The sequence below is a fragment of the Heteronotia binoei genome, chromosome 5 (assembly GCF_032191835.1).
Source record: "Heteronotia binoei isolate CCM8104 ecotype False Entrance Well chromosome 5, APGP_CSIRO_Hbin_v1, whole genome shotgun sequence".
Classification (NCBI taxonomy): domain Eukaryota; kingdom Metazoa; phylum Chordata; class Lepidosauria; order Squamata; family Gekkonidae; genus Heteronotia; species Heteronotia binoei.
In genome coordinates this window covers 25,516,808-25,540,340 of record NC_083227.1, presented here as the reverse complement: position 1 = coordinate 25,540,340, position 23,533 = coordinate 25,516,808, and the positions used below count along the sequence as shown (strand labels likewise).

Below are 23,533 nucleotides of genomic sequence, written 5' to 3'. Positions count from 1 at the left end.
ATGTCTATGGCTTCTTCTTTTTTATGTCTAGCCAGAGCACTACTCCAAGCAAAGCACTTTCCACAAACCAAGCACTTATATGGCTTCTCACCTGTGTGAATGTTTTGATGTGCAATTAGGTGCTTATTCTGAACAAAACACTTCCCACAATCCAAGCATGTATACAGCCTTCCCCCTGTATGAACCTTCTGATGTGAAGTTAGGCTGCTATTGTAAACGAAGCCCTTTCCGCACTCCAAGCCTGTATATGGCTTCTCCCCTGAGTGGACTTTTTGATGTGCAATTAGGCGGCAGTTTTGAAAAAAACACTTTCCATACTCCAAGCATTTATGTGGCTTCTTTCCCCTGTGAATCTTTTGATGTGCACTTAGATGACCATTCTGAGAGAAGCACTTTCCACACTCCAAGCATTTATACGGCTTCTCTCCTGTGTGAATCTTTTGATGTGCACTTAGGTTTCCACTCCGAGAGAAGCACTTTCCACACTCCAAAAATTTATACGGCTTCTCCCCTGTATGAATCTTTTGATGCGCTTTTAGGCTGTCATTCAGAGAGAAGCACTTTCCACACTCCAAGCATGAATATGGCAACACCCCTGTACGGATTCTTTGATGTGCAGTTAGGTAGCAATTTCTAGATAAGCACTTTCTACACTCCGAGCATTTGTACAGTTTTTCCCCTGAATGAATCTTTTGATGTTCAGTTAGGCTACCCTTCTGAGAGAAGCACTTTCCACACTCCAAGCATTTGTATGGCTTCTCCCCTGTATGAATCTTTTGATGTGCAGTTAGGCGGTTATTTTGAAAAAAACACTTCCCACACTCCAAGCATTTATGTGGCTTCTCCCCTGTGAATCCTTTGATGCACAGTAAGGCTCCAATTCCGAGAGAAGCACTTTCCACATTCCAAGCATTTATATGGCTTCTCCCCTGTGTGAACCTTTTTATGTTTGATGAGATCACCATACCAAGTGAAGCACTTCCCACACTCCAAGCATTTATGTGGCTTCTCCCCCGTATGAATTTTTTGATGCATATTTAGTCTGCTACTCCAATGAAAGCTCTTCCCACATTCCAAGCACTTATATCTTTTTCAGTGTTCTGAATCATTCTCATATGTTTTAACGCTGAATTTGCAGTTGAACCCTTTCTGATTTACAGCACCATTAGGCCTTCTTGGTTCAACTTGGGCTGAGTTCTTAGGTTTATTTTTGCCCTGACCAGCAACCAATTCTTTCCTTTGCTTCTTTTTTGCCTCCCTTTCCCTTCTGAACTGTCTGGTTGATACCACTTGATCACCAGACTGCAGATTGTAATCTTGATTCCATCTGCAGATTGTAATCTTTTTCCTCAAGTCTTCTTCCTGATTCCTTCCTCCTCACCATTTCCTTCACTTCTCCAACTGCAAAAGACAGGAATCAAATCAGAATTAAAAGGTACAAATACCAGTGAAACTTAGCAGTGGATTTTAACTTTATAATGAGGACCTGGGGCCTGAAAAAACCTTCAGCAATAGTAACCACACACCAGGTTGTCTTGGAAGAAGAGAAACAGTGATTAAAGAACAGGGAGGGGATTGCTACTGTAGCTCTTGAGATCGCATTGAGGTTAATATGTTATGCAGGGGAGTCAAACTTATTTGTTATGAGGGCCGAATCTGACATAAATGAGACCTTGTCGGGCTGGGCCAAGTTGGGCCGGGCCAGGCCAGGCCATGTGTGTACCTATTTAAGATTAGGTAGCAGGGATATAAACTTTATAAAGGACACAGACAACACAAAGATTTTTTTTAATGTAAAACATGCTTAAAACGTTAGCACTTGTTGGTCTTAAAAGTCTGTGTTGGTCTGTGTATCTCTCCCATGGGATCCAGGGAACTGGGCAAAGGGAGCTCTTTCCTTCCTTCCCCAGGGGACCAGAAGGGGGAGGAGCCTCAGCCAACAGAAGGAAGAGAGGCTTGGCTCAGTAGCTCTGCTGTGTGATAGAGAAAGCCTGACAAAGCAAGCTCTCCCTTCCCACCTTCCTCCCCAAGGGAGGAGCCTCAGCCAATGAAGATAGAGGCTTTGCTCTGCAGCTCCTGTGTGATTGAACAAGCCTGGGAAAGCAAGCTGTGATGTAGAAGGAAGCGAGAGGGAGAAAGAAGCAGACAACAGCTAGTTGCTCGGGGGCCTGATAGGAGCCTTTCGGGGGCCTAACTGGCCCCTGGGGCGCATGTTTGACACCCCTGTTATACAGTGTTGATATGTCTCTTGGCTGGCTTCTCTTCCCCAGCCTACCATCTTCCTCATAGTTGACTCTCATGTTCTCCTCCACCAAGATTTTGCCTGGAATTCTCCATGAAACCCAGCTCGGTGGTGACTTGGGAGGGCCTTTCCCACCATAAATCTGAAGATGCTCCTCTTGAAACACCCTTGGTCAAGTGCCGTCAACTGAACCATGGACATTCAAGACACAGGTCATTAACTCCACCACTGAGCAAGGGACTCTCCTCTGGTGTAGTCAAATCCAGGGCTTTTTTTTTTACTTCTTTGCATATTAGTTCACACACTCCTGATGTAGCCAATCCTCCTGGAGTTTACAGTAGGCCCTGTACTAACAGCTGTGTAAGCTCTTGAACAGGGGGGTCAAACTCATTTGTTAGGAGGGCTGGATCTGACATAAATGAGACCTTGTTGGGCCGAGCCATGTTGGCCCGGGTCATATGTGTACCTATTTAAGATTAGGTAGAAGAGATATAAACTTGATAAAGAACAAAGACAAACACAAGGATTTTTTAAAACGAAAACTTAAAATAAAACATGTTTAAAACATTAGCACTCATTGGTCTTAAAGATGCTTTCTTTGTATCTTGTTGGAGCAAGAATCTACATAAACCCAGTCTGACAGCTACAGTATGACAGCTGGTGATCTAGCTGCCAGGCTAGGTCACAGTGACCTGATCAGCAGACCGGCTTGAGCCGGCAGAAGCCAAGTGATGCAATCTGCTGAGTCAGCACGGCCAGGATTGGCTGCTTGGACTATATATGATCTGTGTGTGCATCACACAGGTCTCTCCCTGTGAGATGGTGGTTAGGCGAAGCACTTTGTCCGTGGAGGTGATATTGTATAGACTGCACAAGAGAGCACTTGTTGTGTATATATGTTAATACACCTTTTGGCACTAGTTGCACGTGTCTGCCTGATTTTCTTTCCTGAAGCCCTGTGTCGGGCAAGTCATCTCCCTCACTCTGCTACTCCCGCTCCGACAGGGTTATGGGCCCAGGGCGGTTCCGCTGCGCGGAGGAGAGAGTTGAGAGTTGAGCTGACTGTGAGTTTGGAAAGAGCCGGAGGCGAGGAACGCCGGTGAAGGACACAGAAGCACCACCGTTCTCTGTTTGAGAGCCAGACGGACGTCGGCAGCCAGCTGTGAGGAGGAGTCGGCACGATGGCTCAGCAACAGCTTGGAGTAGCCGTTGAGAAGCTCACCTCAGCCAACTACGCGGTGTGGAGCCTGAGAATGCAACACTACCTCAAGCGTGAAGGGCAATGGCTGTTCGTGAGTAACCCCCCTGCTGACTTATCTCCTGCCGAGACTGTGTTATCGGATAAGGCACTGGCCAACATAGTGCTGTCTATAGGAGATGACCAGCTGGTTTATGTGCGAGGGAAGGACACTCCCAAGGCTGCCTGGGACGCGTTGAGTGCGGTGCATGTTAGCACCACTGCTGGTTCCCTCATGGCCTTGACAAGGAGGATGTTCCGCACCGTTATGCCGGCTGGAGGGTGTGTGAAAGATCACATCAAACGGCTAACGGACTGTTTCGTTGAGCTGGAGGCAAGAGGCAAGACTGTAGCTCCAGACGACAGAGTGTACATTTTGCTGTCGTCGTTGCCACCTGAGTACACTCCCCTGATAACTTCTCTGGAGACGGTGGACGTAGCGACCCTGACCATGGAATACGTCTGTGCCCACCTGCTTGACTTCCAAGAGAGAATTGCGGCCGTGAGCTGTCCGGGGGTGTCGGCCGGGCAGCGTGCTGTTATCGGTGTGTCCGGGAAGACAGCCAAGAATGAGCCAGCTTTTGCTGCTGGCAGGCGGCCGAAGGTGGAGGAAGTGGAGCCGACTGCGTTTGCAGTCCGTCGCTGCTATGGATGCGGGTCGTCGCAGCACCTGCTCCGAGCTTGCCCTGAGAGGGAGAAGAGGCGGGGGCGTGTGCGGCGAGAGCGGAGGACCGCCAGCCCGTGTGAGGAAGCAACCCGGCTGGTCACGTCTGCAGTAGAGAGCACAGGGTCTGCTTGGATTTTAGACTCCGGGGCAACGAGCCATCTCTGCTGCGAGAAGGAGTTGTTGAAAAACATTGACAGTCCTGAGCATAAGTATGTGAGATTGGCTGATGGGACCACTGCCAATTCTGTTTGCTCAGGCAATGTGGAATTTCCTGCACTGAAATGTATGTTGCAAAATGTGTTGTATGTACCCTCACTGCAGTCTAACCTGTTGAGTGTTAGCACACTGTTTGACCAGGGATACCAGGTGAGATTTGAGAAAACCTGCTGCAAAATCCTGGGAGGTGGGGGAAAGTTGCTTGTGACAGGAAAGAGGGAAGGTAAACTGTATGTGGTCCAGAGTGATTGTGCCCAGGTGGCTCAGGTGTCGAATGAGCCTGTGCACAATAATTGTATACATTTGCTCCATAGGAGACTCGGGCACTGCGGATTTAGGGCGTTAAAGAAAACCCTGGAGCTTGTGCCTAGTTTGAAAGTAAATCCTTGCAAATGTTACTTGGATTGCCAGGTCTGCAAGAAGACCAAAAGCAAGGCGTGTGCTGTTGCTAAAGAAAGCTCAAGGGAAAGCACACGAGCCCTGGAACTAGTCCATTTAGACGTTATTGGCCCATTGCCAAAGAGTCTGTCGGGGAGGAGATACTGCTTGGTGGCCACCGACGACCACACGAGGTACGCGTGGGTTTTCACCATGGTGCATAAGTCTGAGGTGTATAAGACATTCACCAAGTGGGTCAAAGCAGTGGAGAGACAATCAGGGGTTAATCTCCTGGCTGTACAAACCGACAGAGGGGGGGAATTCTTATCTAACCAGATGAAACGTTGGCTGGAGAACAAGGGCATCGCCCACCGTCTGACGAACCCGGCAACGCCCCGAGAAAATGGGCATGGGGCTGTATTGCAGAATGTGATGTATTGCATGTTAGAGGATGCACAACTGCCAATGACCTATTGGGCAGAAACCATACATGCAGCTGTTTTTTTGCAAAATAGGGTTTGGTGTAATACTGTGAAAAATGTGCCTTACAGGTTACTGTTGAACAAGACCCCAGATTTGAGTTCTTTAAAAGTCTTTGGGTCACGGGCTCGGGTTGGCATCCACTCCACGAGTAGCGGGGAGGGGGATGTCCGGGCAGAGAGCCTAATTTTTCTGGGCTACAAGCCAAGGGCCAGGTGTTATCGTTTCTGCAATAGCAAAAGCAAGATAACACTTAGTAAGAGTGCCCAGTTCAATGAAGAAAGCAGCTGGCCAAGGTTGCACTCCTTGCAGAAACAATTTGTCCTGCTGCCAAGTAGCGATAACGATGTTGGAGCGCAGCCCAGAACTCCAGCCCAGGAGGTGGCACCCAGTGGGGCTGGAGAAGGTGAGCCGAATGCTGGCACAGAGCCTGACGAGCAGAGTCAGGAGGCAGAGCCTCAAATGCAGGAACTGGAGGTAAAGTGTGAGAGTCAGGAGGTTCAACACCCAATTACAGGGGCAGAGCAACCAGCCCAGGAGGTGGGAACAGAGCAACCCGAAGAAGACAAAGCTGGTCCAAGCACAGGGCCACGGGTGTCTGCCAGGTCCACCAAAGGCCAACGTCCCGCTAGGTACAAGTGTCCCTATGTCACTCTGACTGTCAATCCAGACCCACCCGGATTTGAGGAAATGTTAAAAGAAAAGGCTAAGAAATGGAAAGCCTGGGTGGCAGAGTGCGAGGCAAGGGAGAAGGAGGCTGAAGCCAAGCGTCTGAAAGAGCTGGCTGAACAGGAACACGATGATGTGTTTTACAATCATGATGAGTTCCTGAACGAATTCCGGAAAGGGTTCCGAGCTACGTAAATATGAACTGTAATGTTGCTGGTGGACATGTATGTAAACTGTGTAAAGTGTTTTGGTGCACTGGGTTTAAATAGATTAGGAGGTGTGTTGGAGCAAGAATCTACATAAACCCAGTCTGACAGCTACAGTATGACAGCTGGTGATCTAGCTGCCAGGCTAGGTCACAGTGACCTGATCAGCAGACCGGCTTGAGCCGGCAGAAGCCAAGTGATGCAATCTGCTGAGTCAGCACGGCCAGGATTGGCTGCTTGGACTATATATGATCTGTGTGTGCATCACACAGGTCTCTCCCTGTGAGATGGTGGTTAGGCGAAGCACTTTGTCCGTGGAGGTGATATTGTATAGACTGCACAAGAGAGCACTTGTTGTGTATATATGTTAATACACCTTTTGGCACTAGTTGCACGTGTCTGCCTGATTTTCTTTCCTGAAGCCCTGTGTCGGGCAAGTCATCTCCCTCACTCTGCTACTCCCGCTCTCCCATGGGATCCAACGAATTGGACAAAGGAAGCTTTGGCTCTTTCTTCCTTCCTTCCCCAGGGCTCTAGGAAGGAGCCAATAGAAGGAAGAGAGGCTTGGCTCAGTAGCTGTGCTGTGCAATTGAGAGAGCCTGACAAAGTAAGCTCTCCCCCACCTCCTTCCTCCCCATGGGAGGAGCCTCAGCCAATGGAGAAAAAAGACTTGCTCTATAACTCCTGTGTGATTGAGAGAAGGAAGCAGATGACAGCCAGTTGCTTGAGGACCTGATTTGGCACCCGGGTTGTATGTTTGACACCCCTGCCCTTGAAGGATTGGCTACACCAGGGAGGTGTGGCCTAATATGGAAAGGTATCAAATCAATTATATCTTTCCTCTTCTCCTCCCATCAGGCTCACTGATAGATACCATGTCAAATTAGAAAGGCTGGAGATGAGCCACAGGGATTTCCTAGCAGGAACTACATGGGATATTGTCCCTCTCTCCTGATCACAGCCCTCCCCATTAACAGGTTTCTCTTGACAGAATGAAAGAGAAAAAATCTTTACCCAGAGAGGCCACATTCTCGTAATTTTCCTCCATAACATCCCAGTAGAGTTTTCTTTGGCCTGCATCTAGGAGAGCCCATTGCCTGCCATGAAGGAAATGGCTACCTCCTCAAAGGACATGGGAGATCTCTGAAAAAAAGAAAATATGGGCTAGTTTATCAATTATTATTGTCCCTAATGATTCAAGAAAGAGTGTAGAATTCCATTGGCCTGTCAACTGATTAAATAATGCAACAGGTCACACTGATGACAAGCAAAATTGCGTGAGTTTCTTTTTCAGCCTCTGACAAGTCTAATATACTGAAACTCTCCAAGGAATATAACCTCAGAAGCTTGCAAAGAACTGAGCTTCTCTTGGTAGAGACCAATTAAATGTGTGTGTGCGGCGGAAATTTAGCAGATATTATACTACCTTGCAAATTAAACCACAGAATCACACAGAAATTGTGTTTTGAGAGAAGTTTTCTGCTTGAAACATTTTTGTCTGCAGAGGAGTTATGTGTAACTCTAAAGCTTGCATCCAGCTCTGTGTACAGGAACTGGCCTAATTAAAATCTACATGTCTTTTTTTCTATTTTTAACCTCATGAAGCAAAGGCCTATTAACCCCAGGCCATGTGATCCTTGGAGTTTGATGGGTGATAGCATAAATCTGCAGAGCAGGGGTTCTTCATGTTTCTTGTTATGTGGACCTCTTTGGCAGACTGGTGAGAGAAAGTTTTTAAACAAGTGTAGATGCTATTTCAAGATATCTGCAAAACTTAAGAGTATAAGAAAATATCTAACCCCCTCTTGAAGCTGGCTATGCGTGTAGCCGCCACCACCTCCTGTGGCAGTGAATTCCACATGTTAATCACCCTTTGGGTGAAGAAGTACTTCCTTTTATCCGTTTTAACCCAACTGCTCAGCAATTTCATAGAATGCCCACGAATTCTTGTATTGTGAGAAAGGGAGAAAAGTACTTCTTTCTCTACTTTCTTCATCCCATGCATCCCTTCTCTTCCATGTTCATAAAAAAGAGAAACGAGCCTTACACAGAGAGGCCACGGTCTTATAATTTTCCTCCATCATTTCCCAGAAGACTTTTCTTTGGCTTCGATCCAGTAGAGCCCATTCCTCTTTGGTGAAGGACATGGCTACCTCCTCAAACGACACTGGTGATCTCTGAAAGGATAGATCATGGTCCAGTTGATCATCTATTCCTGTGCCTGAGCTTTAAAGAAGAAAAGAAGGATCCCACTGCCTACTCAATTGATTAAAAGGATGAATACATCAAACCCATGGCAAGGAAAATTACTTCAAATTTTTTGAGGATCTGATAGTTAGAATACACTCTCTCTCGGCTAAACGTAAAAACTGTGTTGTAATAGGTGATTTTAACTACCCGCAGATTGATTGGGTCAATATGTGTTCTGGTCGAGAGAAAGAGATTGAGTTTCTTGATGCTCTCAATGACTGTGCTATGGAGCAGATGGTCTCAGAACCTACCAGGGGTGGGGCGATCCTGGATTTGGTCCTAAGTAATGCCCAAGACTTGGTGAGAGATGTAAAAGTGATTGCGCCGCTTGGGAGCAGTGACCATAATGTTATTGATTTCACCGTTTGTATAAATAGGGAGTTGTCCAAAAAGACCGCCACAACCACGTTTAACTTTAAAAGGGGTAAATACACTGAGATGAGGAGGCATGTGAGGAAGAAACTGAAAGGAAAGGTACATACGGTCAAAACCCTTGGGGAAGCTTGGACGCTATTTAAAACTATAATCCTAGAAGCTCAGATAAAATACATACCACAAGTTAGGAAAGGCACAAACAGGCATAAGAAAAGGCCTGCGTGGTTAACAAACAAAGTAATGGAAGCTGTAAAAGGTAAGAAGGACTCCTTTAAGCGGTGGAAAACCAGTCCAAGTGAGATTAGTAAAAGGGAACACAGGCTGTGGCAAATCAAATGCAAGACTGTGATCAGGCAGGCAAAAAGGGACTATGAGGAGCATATTGCAAAAAACATAAAGACCAACAATAAAACTTTCTTCAAATATATTAGAAGTAGGAAACCAGCCAGGGAGGCAGTGGGGCCCTTGGATGACCATGGGGTAAAAGGATTACTGAAGGAGGATAGGGAAATGGCTGAGAAGCTAAATGAATTTTTTGCCTCTGTCTTCACTGTAGAAGACGAGAACTTTTTGCCCGCCCCAGAACCACTAATTTTGGAAGGGGTGTTGAAAGACCTGAGTCAGATTGAGGTGACAAATGAGGAGGTCCTACAACTGATAGACAAATTAAAAACTAATAAGTCACCGGGTCCAGATGGCATACATCCGAGAGTTCTGAAGGAACTCAAAGTTGAACTTGTGGATCTTCTAACAAAAATCTGTAATCTTTCATTGAAATCTGCCTCCGTTCCTGAGGACTGGAAGGTAGCAAATGTCACCCCCATCTTTAAAAAAGGTTCCAGAGGAGATCCGGGAAATTACAGGCCAGTCAGTCTGACTTCAATACCGGGAAAGTTGGTAGAAACCATTATCAAGGACAGAATGAGCAGGCACATTGATGAACACGGGTTATTGAGGAAGACTCAGCATGGGTTCTGCAAGGGAAGATCTTGCCTCACTAACCTGTTGCATTTCTTTGAGGGGGTGAACAAACATGTGGACAAAGGAGACCCGATAGATGTTGTTTACCTTGACTTCCAGAAAGCTTTTGATAAAGTTCCTCATCAAAGGCTCCTTAGAAAGCTTGAGAATCATGGAGTAAAAGGACAGGTCCTCTTGTGGATCAAAAACTGGCTGAGTAATAGGAAGCAGAGAGTGAGTATAAATGGGCAGTCTTCGCAGTGGAGGATGGTAAGCAGTGGGGTGCCACAGGGCTCTGGGTCCCATGCTCTTTAACTTGTTCATAAATGATTTAGAGTTGGGAGTGAGCAGTGAAGTGGCCAAGTTTGCGGATGACACTAAATTGTTCAGGGTGGTGAGAACCAGATAGGATTGTGAGGAACTCCAAAGGGATCTGTTGAGGCTGGGTGAGTGGGCGTCAACGTGGCAGATGCGGTTCAATGTGGCCAAGTGCAAAGTAATGCACATTGGGGCTAAGAATCCCAGCTACAAATACAAGTTGATGGGGTGTGAACTGGCAGAGACTGATCAAGAGAGAGATCTTGGGGTCATGATAGATAACTCACTGAAAGTGTCAAGACAGTGTGCGTTTGCAATAAAAAAGGCCAATGCCATGCTGGGAATTATTGGGAAGGGAATTGAAAACAAATCAGCCAGTATCATAATGCCCCTGTATAAATCGATGGTGCGGTCTCATTTGGAGTACTGTGTGCAGTTCTGGTCGCCGCACCTCAAAAAGGATATTATAGCTTTAGAGAAGGTGCAGAGAAGGGCAACTAGAATGATTAAAGGGCTGGAGCACTTTCCCTATGAAGAAAGGTTGAAACGCTTGGGACTCTTTAGCTTGGAGAAACGTCGACTGCGGGGTGACATGATAGAGGTTTACAAGATAATGCATGGGATGGAGAAAGTAGAGAAAGAAGTACTTTTCTCCCTTTCTCACAATACAAGAACTCGTGGGCATTCGATGAAATTGCTGAGCAGACAGGTTAAAACGGATAAAAGGAAGTACTTCTTCACCCAAAGGGTGATTAACATGTGGAATTCACTGCCACAGGAGGTGGTGGCGGCCACAAGTATAGCCACCTTCAAGAGGGGTTTAGATAAAAATATGGAGCACAGGTCCATCAGTGGCTATTAGCCACAGTGTATGTGTGTATATAACATTTTTTGCCACTGTGTGACACAGAGTGTTGGACTTGATGGGCCGTTGGCCTGATCCAACATGGCTTCTCTTATGTTCTTATGTTCTCTCTCTCTCTCTCTCTCTCTCTCTCTCTCTCGGCTTGGCTTCGCGAACGAAGATTTAAGAAGGGTGCAATAGTCCACGTCTGCTGCAGGCTCGCTGGAAGTCTCCAATAAATGTTAAGTTCAGAAAATTGCACAAAACTGGGCTTCTCTTGGTCAAGTCCCAGTAAATGATTTTTTAAAAACCACAATTGACTGTTTTAGCCATATCAGCCCTTAGTGCTTGGTGTGAACACTTGAACACAAGTAGACACAACCTTATTGCATGAAAAGAGACCCTGGCAGCAAAACCAAGGACTCCCCCAAAGCACAAAGACATCAGCTTTTTAGAGATTGAAGTAAACAACTTTTAGACATACACAGATCTCTACAGATTACAAAGCTGTAGCTTCCTTTTTATCAATATAAGTGCTTTTGTCAAGCATCCATTCCTTTTGCCCTTTTTTAGAATATCCATATGTCTCCTGAGCTTTGCAAAGCAACTTCTTTGTTTCTGGAGATGGCCACTTTTGCTTAATCTGCTACGATCTGAAATGTTCCATTACCCACTTTTCCACATCCAGGTTTACACTTTAACTGAATGTAGCTTGACAAAAGATTTACCTGGCCTGAGCTGCTCAAAATTTTTTAAAATGCCTTCAGTCTTGCCTATCAATTGTGTGCCAGTGTCTACAATACCATCCTGCACATTTAACCCCACTAATATATTAACATCCTGATTCTAGAAAAGGTTTCTGCTTTAAGAGCATCTCTTGAGTTTGCACACCCCAAGGGCTCCATATGGAAAAAAGTTCCAATTGTATCAAAAGTCTCTCCCAAGATTTGACAACAATGGGTGGTGACGCTGCTCCCATATCTGGTCAACGTTTCCAAACTTCCTCAGACCTGGAACATGGTTACATTAACTAGGATTAATATTACAAAGCACCAGTCACAAATAAACAATAGATCCAGGTGGGGAGCCATGTTGGTCTGAAGCAGTAGAACAAAGTAGGGATCAAGTAGTACCTTTAAGAACAACAAAGTTTTATTCAGGATGTAAGCTTCCGTATGCATGCATACTTCTTCAGACGAGGGGATGGGGTACAGTGGCTGAAATACATATAGCTGGTGGGTTAAGAATGTAAACTGATACAAAGTTAGGATCAAATGGCAAATGATTAGGAAACTTGAAATAAACACCGCCCCAGGACTGAACAGGGATATTGGGGTTTTTTTATCTCATTACATATGCTAAACATATGTATCTCATTTTATCTCATTACATATGCTAAACCCACTCTTAGTGAGTATAGCTATATATCCACATGCAAAGGTAATTTTCAGCAGACGGTAAAATGATGTTGTTCGTAAGAAATTAGCTGTACTTGAAACCTCTCAGATCCAAAAACAACTAATGTACTTAAAACAGAGATATGTAACCAAATCTCCTAAATATCTGAAATTGTTGAAACACAGGGTAGCTCAAAAAAGGTCCTCTTCGTTAATTTATGCTATAAGATCCTCACAAGGTGAGTTGCATCTGAAAACAAAAGAAATCACAGCCCAATTTTTAGAATACTATAGAAATTTATATAAATCTAATAATCCTCACCAAAGATCCATTGAAGAATTCCTTAATAAAATTAATTTCAAAACTAAGATTTCAGAAGAACATCTATCTTTTCTTGAAAAACCTATTGATAGTGCTGAACTGCAAAAAATCATCAAGAATATGAAAAATAATAAAGCACCAGGTAATGATGAATTGATGTCAGAATTTTATAAAAAATTTTTTACCAAGTATCTTGACTCCACTTCTGGACACATGCAATTCTGTACTATCAAAGGGCTCTATGCCTGATTCATGGAAAGAAGTGAGAGTGATAGTACTCCCAAAACCAGACAAAGATAAATTAAATGTAAATTCTTATAGACCAATTTCTATTTTAAACCACGATTTTAAAATCTTTTCCTCTATCTTAGCAGCCAGGTTAAATAAAATCATTTCTAATTATATTCATAAAGATCAAACCGGCTTTATTCCAGAAAGATCAATAACTGACAATATAAGAAAGTCTCTAAACATTATTAATTATTGTAGAAACACTAAAATGGAGGCAGTTATGTTGTCACTAGACGCTGAAAAAGCCTTTGATAAGGTAGAAATTCCTTTTTAAAAGCAGTCCTTAGAAACATGGGATTTGGCCCTAAGGTTTTGTGTTCAATAGAGGCTATATACAAAGAGCCTAAAGCATTTTTATCTATTAACAATTCTAATTCACAGATGTGGACTCTATCAAGAGGCACTAGACAAAAATGCCCCCTATCACCAATTTTGTTTGCTTTGTCATTAGAACCCCTGGCCCAGGCAGTAAGATCTGATCCTCAAATAACGGGCATGTCAATTGGCTCTCAAAATGTTTCTTATAAGTTAAGCTTATTTGCAGATGATGCAATTTTCTACTGTACAAATCCATTAATTTCTTTAACTAGATTAATGACTTTAATCGAAGAATTTGGAAGTGTTGCAGGCTTTACTATAAATGTCAAAAAATGAGAAATATACCCTATTTGGTTGGGTCCAGACTTGGAGTCTAAGATAACAAGTGTATTTCATTTCAAATGGGTTAAATCCCATTTTAGACATTTAGGTATTCCGATACCTTTGGATTTGCAGAATCTATTTAGAGGAAATTTTGACCCCTTGATAAATTCTATAATAACAAATTTTAAGGATTGTGGGAAACTCTCATTAAGCTTATTAGAAAAAATTGAACAGATTAAGGTTTTTATTTTACCAAAATTTTTATTCTTATTTCAAAACCTCCCCATTGTTATCAAAGCAGAGATTTTTAAAAAATGGAGGTCGATGATTTTAGATTATATTGGGGCAGGGAAAAAACACAGAATAGCCTACTCGACCTTAGTGAAACCTTTAGCTCAAGGAGGAATGGCTCTTCCAGATCTGGAAAAATATTATTTGGCGGCTCAATTAAAATATGTTTTGTTTTACGCGGTTCCATATCCGGAAAAAGACTGGGTTCATACAGAGCAAACCTTTATAGAACCAGATTTACTACATGAAACAATCTGGAACCTGCCTAATTCGCGTTGTTCACGTATTCAATTTAACCCATTTTTGAAGTTAACTCTGAATGTGTGGGATAGATATAGAACTATATTAGCGCCTCACCCTTCCCCAGTAACAGTTTTTTGGTTTCCAGCTGCAAAGGAAAAAGCAAGCTTTCAGAATTGGAGAGATGCAGGTGTTTTCAGATTTAAGCATTTAATTATAAATAATATAATGAGATCAAATAAAAATTTAGAAGGAAAATTCCAATTTAAGGCCAATTGGATGCAATACAATCAGGTTCACCATTTATTGCACAACCCAAATATTTTGTCCCAAATTAATAGACCAATGAAAGCCTTCGAAGAAGCCATGATGGACCCGGAACCTAAACTTAAGGGTAAGACTGCGATAATTTATAAAGAACTCAGTAATTTTAAAATTAATATAGAAAACCCACTAGTAAAAGCCTGGAATAAGGACTGTGATAAACAAATTACAATAGAAAATTGGTTCAACATCTGGTCATTAAATTTATTCCATATGTTTTTACAGAATCTACGGCTACAAAATTTTAAAATTTATTCCAGATGGTACTTGACACCACTACAGAGTTTTTATGCTAAGAGATCAAAAGAAGCCACTTGTTGGAGAGGGTGTGGCCATGTTGGCTCATTTATCCATCGTTGGTGGGAATGTCCCTTAGTCTCGGACTTTTGGAAGAAAATCTTACCCACGATTAGGGTGGCCAGATCGTCCCGACCACCAGGAAAGTCCCGCCCCTGCCCCCAAATTCCCGCCTCCCGGGTTGGCTCACCCGGGACCACTGAAATCCTGGGAAGCTGGACTTCACAGAGAGGGGCAACGTGTGACCGGGAGAGACTGAGGGAACACGGCCGTCGGTTCCAACGGCTGGCCTGGGGGAACGTGGGGGAGGGGGAGACGACCCTGCTCGCGCGCGCGCTCACACGCTTTACTCACTAGCGCTGCCGCCTGCGACCAGGAAACCCCCTCCCTCGTGACCGGAACAGGCGCCACCAGCGACCCCTCCCCTTTCCTGCTTCTTCCTCCTCTCAGATTGGGCCGCGCTTCCGCCGGCTGAGAGAAGGGAGGGGAAAGAGAGGCCCGGAGGCTACCGAGGAGGAAAGGGGAAAGACGCGATTGCGCTTGCGTACCCAACGAAGCGACTCCCACCGGCCTCGGCGGGGGGCAGCTTCTCTCTTTCTCGCCGTCCCCTCCAACCCCCAAGCCGGAGACCAGCCGCGCGCGAGAGCCCCAGGGCCACATGATGGTGCTGCGGGCCGGCGGCGGGGAAGGCGGAGGCGGAGGAGGTGCCAGGCGGCTTGTGCTGCTGCTCGCACTCGCCAGCGCGGACATTGCACCTCTGGCTTCTGCTGCCCCTACTCCTGGCGGCGGCGCTGGGCCACACGTGGACCTACCGCGAGGAGCCTGAGGAGAGCGACAGGTGGGTGGGTGGGGAGGGCGGAGGGAAGGGCGGCCCCCACCCAGCTCCGTTGCAAGAGCCCACCTGGCCCTGCCTTTCCTGTCAAGGTCAGCCCCCAGTGCGTGACAGTAAATTTTTCGTCACGTGCGGATGCATGCCGCACGTATACACCAAATTAATCAGAAGAGTCTCGTAGCGGAGGTTCTGAAGACCCGTGCCTTACACGGAGGCTGCAATCCCTCCAACCCGTAGTCGCTTAGCGTTAAGTAAGTTCCCCTAAACTCGCTTCCTCCGACTCGCAGCCTCCTACGTCGGAATGCAAACTCCACAAAGCGGATGCGGGCCTGTGTGTCCGAAAGAACAGCCCGCCCCTGAGGATCACTATTGCAGCGTCCGGTGTCCCAAGCCGTTCCTGCAGGGAGGAGGACAAGGAAGAGGCGGCGATTCCAGCAGAGGGCACTATGTGGGGCCTCCCGGCCCTTGCCGGTCCCGGTCGGCTCTGACCCATCTAGGCCACCTTAACGCTCTGCTCCTGGGCTAGGCCGCTGCCGGGGCCTCCCTCTTCAAGAGGACTCATCGGAGTAGCCACGGCTCCGCCTCCCCCCGACTGGGGGGAGTGAAGGAGGTCGCTGCTGAGGTGCGGCCTGCAGCCTCTCCCCTGGTCCTCCTCGCTTCCCGCTGTGGGAACATGTTCACCAGCACCGGCTCCAGTGGGCTGTGTAAGTACCGAGCCCCCCCCCCCCCCGCAGTTTTCTTTCTGCTCCCCATTTACAGACTCACACAGGGAGCTTGAGGGAGGGACAGTGCTGTGAGGAAGAGGCTGGAAGTGCTGAAATGATGGGAAGAGAGAGCTCTTCCTTTCCCTTCTTCATCTGGTTTTGCAAATGTTAGGAAGCCAGGCGTGGAGTCTCCTCCCCTTCCGTCCCTTTCTTTCCCAGTGCCCTTTCCCACCTTAAAATAAATATTTGATCCTCATGCAAGCCGCGGCACTCTTATAGTCGTTGGCTCGTTGCTGACTCAGGAGTAAGAGTTTTTTAGTTTTCAGGTTCTTCCCCCATCTCCCATGCATTTGAGGCTAATATTTCAAGCAGTTGAGGATTCGGTCGGTCAGGAGGACTATTGTATTATTTTGCTTACTATAGGTGTTAGCAAAACCTGCCCGCGCCCCCCCCCCCCCCCCACACCAGTATTTCCTCTAAGCGGCAGAATCTTGTGAGCAAAAATTCTATTTTGTGAGCTACTGCATAAAGTAGTGTGTTCTGGGGTCATCCTTCCTGAGCTAAGACAAAAATGTGTGAGCTGGAGGCTAAAAATCTGTGAGCTAGCTCATGCTAACTCAGCTTTCAGGGAACACTGCTCCCCACCTATTACAGGTGTTAACTGCCTTAGTGGTCTCTGTATTTTCTTGGTTAGATTTGAATGACACATGACTTCATTTCACTCAGTGCTTCGTTTGTTTATGGCTCCTTATTTTTCCAATGCCCAAATTAAAGTTCTGCCTGTCTGAAGGAGAGGACTCTATTTTATAGAAGTGGATTCAGGAATAAGATTTTGTCAGTGTTTACATTTACAAAAGACTCCTGTTTGTTATTGCTGCAACAAAACTACACCCCTGAAATTACTACATTTCAACCCATACTTCCTGGTACCCAGATCCTGCTGTTTATATTTAATATCTTCTGCATGAAAAGTCTTCCTCATGAGGAGGCTAACACTTCAAGCATTGTAGAGGCATTGTGTTCATGTAAAGAATGGACTGTAATCCATAAAGCTTTATGTGGGAATAAATGTTTGTCAGTGTTTAGGTTGTCATAAAGCTCCTGTTAATTTTTGCTGCAGTAGATTAACACAGCTACTCTTCTGGAATTACTTAAAGCATCTGTTGAAGTGAACTTTACTCAAAGGTTCATACTACAGTAACTCTGCTGGTCATTTGTGGTGCCACTCTATTCTCTCTCTCTCTCTCTGTATATATATACAGAGAGAGAGAGAGAGAGAGAGACAATATGTGTGTGTGTGTGTCTTTTGTTTGGGCTTTTTTGCTGTAACAAAGGCAGGAATGAATTCATTCAGACTCACTCCCAAGGAAGTGTAAATTGCAGAGGTGACCAAACTTGCTTAATATAAGAACCCTATATAATAAATGGCAGATCCTTGAGAGCCGCAAGACATGAATGTCAAATGTTTGAGAGCTGCAAGACAGGAAGGCTGGCAAGCAGGCAAACATATGGGGAGAGGGAGGAGGAAAAGAGAGGTGGAAAGAAAGCAACTTTAAATGCATTCTCCAAGCCGGTGGAGGTTTCAAGAGCCACAAAATATGTGTGAAAGAGCCATATGTGGCTCCAGAGCTGTAGTTTGGCTACCCTTGGTATATTGGATGGTAATCTCAAAGGCAATCACTCCTCCATATGTCTCTCACCAGTCAAGGATCACTTAAGGGTGCATTAGTTATGCTTTGGCATACACCCTGCATAACAGAGTTCTTTAAAAACTATAAATGGACTTTTCTTCCAACAGTTATGTACAAACTTATGTTTGCAAAAGTGATTTGAATCTCTCTCTTCCATATGCCTTTGAACGAGAAGCTTTGATAGGTGAAGGCTGCAAATACATGCTTGCTTGGAAGAAAGCTCTCTTGAATTCAGTGGCAATTACTTCTGTAAGCATGCATTGATTTGGAACAGGGGTTTCAAATCAATGAGAGGCCATTTGCACAGATGGCTTGGCAATAAATATGCAAGGGTTTGATATTTATTTTGAAGTTTATATCCCACCATACAGGCTGATGGGGTTCTCAAGTGGGCGAACAACACTGCCATCTATAAAGAAAAAAGTGGGATATAAATTTAAATAAATATAACTGTTTTATAGCTGTTGTGACGGAGGAGGACTTTGCCAGACAGACACCCGCTCTTTTTCCCCCCTCTCACTTCGCAGGGAAGTTTGTTCGGAGAGCAAAGTCGCCACCACCAAGTACCCGTGTCTGAAGCCCAGTGGGGAGCTCACCACCTGCTTCAGGTCAGTCAGTGGCGCCGCCGGCTTTCCCGCGCTCCCCGTGCCTGAGGGGCGAAGGGAGAAGAGTCTTCCCGGCCCAGCCCTCATGGCAAATTGTGGCACCGTCTGGGCGGCTGGGAGATAGGGATGCCCGCTGGCATCGACGGCTTTAAACAGATTAGACAGATTCATAGAGGTGTCTGTTCTAGGCAGCTTCCCTGAAGGTGATGGGGACCAGTGTTCCCTCCAAGCTGAGTTAGTGTGAGCTAGCTCACAGGGTTTTAGCCTCCAGCTCACACATTTTTGTCTTGGCTCAGGAAGGAGCCCCCAAATGCCACTGTTTCTGGCAGTGGCATTTGGGGGAAATGATGTCACAGGAAGTGATGTCACTTCCTGCTTCCGGCAGGCGGCGCGGGGGAAATGATGTCACAGGAAGTGATGTCACTTCCTGTTTCCGGCGGTGGCACGCCGTCACCGGAAGTGACGTCACTTCCTGTTTCCGGCGGTGCGCGCTTCGCGCGCACACACACATTCATTCCCCCCTCAAGATGTCCCTGGCTGGCCTGCAGATATTATGGCCACCCTACGATTGAACGTATTATAGATCACAAGGTGCCTTTTCCCCCTGAATCTATTTTACTTAATATCTGGAATAATGAGGAAGTACCAAAACATAAGAAAGAATTAACATCTACGCTTATTTTAGCCGCGAAAATATTAATAGCTCATCAGAGGAAAGCAACAGTTTTACCATCTAAACGACAATGGCTTCTAAAAATTTGGGACATAATAGTTATGGATAAGTTAGCTGGCACCATACAAAATTCAGAAACATCTGATAGGAAATGAGAAAAATATGTTTGTAGGAAAATGGTTTCCTTTTTTTGTATTTATACAATGTGATCAAAATGCATTATTACCGGAAAAATATTTAAATTTTAAATTACTGGAAAAATATTTAAATTTTGCTTTCTATTAGATATTTAATTTGCACATTGTACTCAAAGCAGGATGGAGAGCCAGTTTGGTGTAGTGGTTAAGTGGTGTAGTGGTTAAGTGTGCGGACTCTTATCTGGGAGAACCGGGTTTGATTCCCCACTCCTCCACTTGCACCTGCTGGAATGGCCTTGGGTCAGCCATAGCTCTGGCAGAGGTTGTCCTTGAAAGGGCAGCTGCTGTGAGAGCCCTCTCAGCCCCACCCACCTCACAGGGCGTCTGTTGTGGGGGAGGAAGGTAAAGGAGATTGTGAGCCGCTCTGAGACTCTGAGATTCAGAGTGGAGGACGGGATATAAATCCAATATCTTCTTCTTCTTGTGTTATGAATATGGTTCTTGTTCTTGTTATAGTTGTTGTTTGTAAAATTGTGTTTTTATTAATTAATAAAAAATATTAAATAAAAAAAATGATGTTAACTGGACTATTAGAGCCTGACTATGGAACAGGGGGTTGCTGTATGTAAATAAGATTTTTAATAATTCAATGTATTAATCTTAAGAGTTCTTGACTGCTTTTAACCTGTATGTTGCTTTAACTGAAATTGCAATAGCCAGTGGTTTTATGCAATAATTTTTTTACTGTACTGTATATATCTACAGTATTCCAATTTCTCTTTTTAGAATAGTGTATCAGAATAATATTTTTTTGTATTAACACACTCAAACAAGGAATATTGGCTGTTTATCTTATTACATATACTCAACCCATTTTCACTATACTTTATTATTTTTTCTTCCGGTGCAATGGCGCGGTGACACAGAGCGATTCTTCCGTGCTCCGGGAGAAAGCTCTGATTTGGAGGATTTGCGGGAGGGTTTCCCTAGTGGGAACATCTCCTAAGGGGTATCAGGGGATACCCCCGTCGTTCGGGGAGCTTTTGAGTGCTGGCAGAGGAGCGGAGGTTCCTCTTTCAGCCTCATTCATCCCTTTGACCGATCTCCTCCAACACCTCGGTGCTAACTGGGCCACCGGACTAGGAGCGGGTGAGGCGAGCGCAATTCTGGACTGCTACCCAGCATAGAACAGACAATTGACTTGGTTCCAACAGAACTATTAAAGGATTTCCAAAAAGCAAGCGTTAAAGAGCAGGAGATATCTTGCGACTTGAGGTGAAGAAACGGGAGACGCGAGACGCGCCGCCAGCCATTGAGAGAACTGACTTTAACACAGACCCGAGCAGATTCTCGAACTACTGGTAAGCGGGCGCTTGTGACTTTCGACTAGGAGATTATTCTTTGTCCGCCTGTTTGCTTAGAACAAGAAAGAGGGCTAACAGCCCAAATATACTCTAAAACTAATTTTGAAATCGAATTGGAGCAGACATAACTGGTAGTATTTTGGGGTCGTAGTACAGAGTTTGCCGGGCTGGTTGGTGCCAACGCGATTTGTGCATGAATGTTTAGGCTTGGAAGAGACATGTGAGAATATAATAGAATATAACAGACGGACAAGTTTGACAAGAAGATAGTGCTTGTTTAGTTGGAGAAGAGGAAGAAGTTAAGCTAATGAACTATTGAAGTCCTATATGAAGGAGATGGGACCTGAGCAGAGCGAGGAGTGAGGAGGTGTAATGGCGGCTTCACAGCAGGAAGAGCGAGAAGAAAGAGGAGGAGGGACAATGGCGGTGTATTAAGGAACAGGTCGAGCAGAATAAGACTGGACGAAAACGTGGAAAGGTGAAAGAACTGAGAGTTCAAGAAGAAGAGGAAGAAGAGTAAGCGACAGAACGGTGGATTTAAATTTGGCAAGGGTGAGGAAATAGTTCTTAGTGGCATTTGCGCCGCGGCTGTTCCCTCACCGAAGAGTGGTTCCTTGCGCCTGCCTTTTGGTGGTGGAAGAGAGACGGCAGACGGCAGACGGCGGAGAGACGGTAGATTAAAAGCTAAAGACTCAAGACCAAAGACTAGGAACCTTGGGAAAGCAAAAGAAATAGAGTATAGAGTTTTGAAGATACTGAAGAGCGGGTACCTCAATGAAGTAACTTTGCTGACTGGCAGAGTCTAATAAATACTGGTTAAATCTGAATGTTTTTGAACTCTTTGAAAAAAAAAGAAGAAGTGGTAAATAAAGGTGCTCACCAAATAAGAGGGGAAATATTAAACACGGGTGGAAGGGAGGAAGGTTACATAAGATTGGTGTTGGATGATTAATGAACTTATTGAAACTTAGAATAATATTTTTTTGTATTAACACACTCAAACAAGGAATATTGGCTGTTTATCTTATTACATATACTCAACCCATTTTCACTATACTTTATTATTTTTTCTAATGGCAAACAAGAATGATGTTTATAATATATAGAATGATTTTTATTATATATGTTACATGTTAAAAATTAAATTAGGTGGAGAAGAACATCACTAGGAAATTACCTATACTTGTAGCAAGAGCAATTAACAGGCAACTGTTATTACCTTTTATTGGTTTCCCACACAAATGCTATCCAGACCAATTTATTTATCTTGCCATTTGATCCTAACTTTGTATCAGTTTACACTCTTAACTTCTGTTGCTGGGAGAGGCTTTGATGCAAGTTTTGAAACAATGTAGAACTTCATTGGAATTTAGCCCTTTGGATGTACAAATGTGATAAAATGTTTTATTATAGTTGGGATTTCTTCATCTTATTGGCTCTTTACAATTGTGGAATTCTTTGGTAGGAAGAAGGAGGCAGTGCAGAGAGGGAGGGTGGGCTGATTTCCTCCTTCAGAAAAGAAACCTTCAGACTCATTTCCTGTTCAGATATCTTCTTGAGCAGGGGTGTCGAACTTATAAAGGACACAGACAAACACAACTAAAGAGGTTTTTTACAAAAACAAAAAAACCTTAAATGCTTAAAACATTAGCACTTGTTGGTCTTAAAGGTGCTTTCTTTGTATTTCTCCTATGGGATCCAGGCAACTGAGCAAAGGAAGCTCTATCTCTTTCCTTCCATCCCTATGGGACCAGGAGGGGGAGCCTCAGTCAATAGAAGGAAGAGAGCCTTGGCTCAGTAGCTCTGCTGTGTGATTGAGAGAGCCTGGCCAAGCAAGCTCTGCCTCCTCTCCTTCCTCCTCAGCCAATGGAGAAAATAGAGCTTTTGCTCTGTAGCCAGTTTGCTCTGAGAGCCAGTTTGGTGAAATGGTTAAGAGCGTGGACTCTTATCTGGGAGAACTGGGTTTGATTCCCCACTCCTCTACTTGCACCTGCTGGGATGGCCTTGGGTTAGCTATAGCTCTGGCAGCTGCTGTGAGAGCCCTCTCAGCCCCACCCACCTCACAGGATGTCTGTTGTGGGGGGAGAAGATATAGGAGATTGTAAGCTGCTCTGAGTCTCTGATTCAGAGAGAAGGGCGGGGTATAAATCTGCAATTCTTCTATGCAATTGAGCAAGCCTGGCAAAGCAAGCTGTGATGCAGAAGGAAGCAAGAGAGCGGGAGAAGGAAGCAGATGACAGCCAGTTGCTCAGGGGCCTGATTTGGCCCCCGGGCTTCATGTCTGACACCCATGTTCTTGAGGATGATGCACACTGTGGGGTCATATACCAGAGAAAGCAACAATATTAGTTGAAAATACCATTATGAGAGCAGAACGCCACAATGGTGGTTAGCCCACGGGGCATGCAAAAAATATCACTTCCAGTCAGGCCTCATTTGGGGCAGGAGCTTATAGAGTGGAGCTCTGGAAGCTCTAGATTTTATTGCTTTCTTTCTTAGCTCCGCCCCCCCCCCCCCCCCCAAAAAAAAAATACTTGCTTCTGGACTCCATTGTTTAAGCCCCCTGGGAGAATTTTGCTGAACTCTAAGATTTGACAAACTTTCTAATATTCTCCCCCACAAAAAAATGGGAAAATAACCAAAACCTATCAAGCAGACGGATGGAAATCTGCCACATGCCACTGTGGCCACCTAGAGAAAGTCATTTAGAAAGCAGGGTGGGAGTTAAGGTTTTCTTCTGACAGTTATAATTCACGAAGCATTTTCAGGCAGATGCTGAGCTGATGTCATTTAGTACACCTTCCGGTGATGCAAGAGGGGTGTGTGGCATATGCAAATGAGTTCTGCTAATGAGCTCTGGCATTTTTTTTTTAACAAAATG

General features: G+C 44.9%; 1 protein-coding gene across 1 annotated transcript in view; it reads right to left on the bottom strand.

Moving 5' to 3' along the window:
- LOC132571866 (zinc finger protein 420-like) overlaps positions 1-23,533 on the bottom strand; it is a 452,634-nt gene that overhangs the window by 82,131 nt on the left and 346,970 nt on the right. Inside the window, exon 6 of the mRNA XM_060238658.1 lies at positions 8,143-8,272. Within this exon, the coding sequence (XP_060094641.1) occupies positions 8,143-8,272 (130 nt within the window). The remainder of the gene's footprint in view (positions 1-8,142; positions 8,273-23,533) is intronic.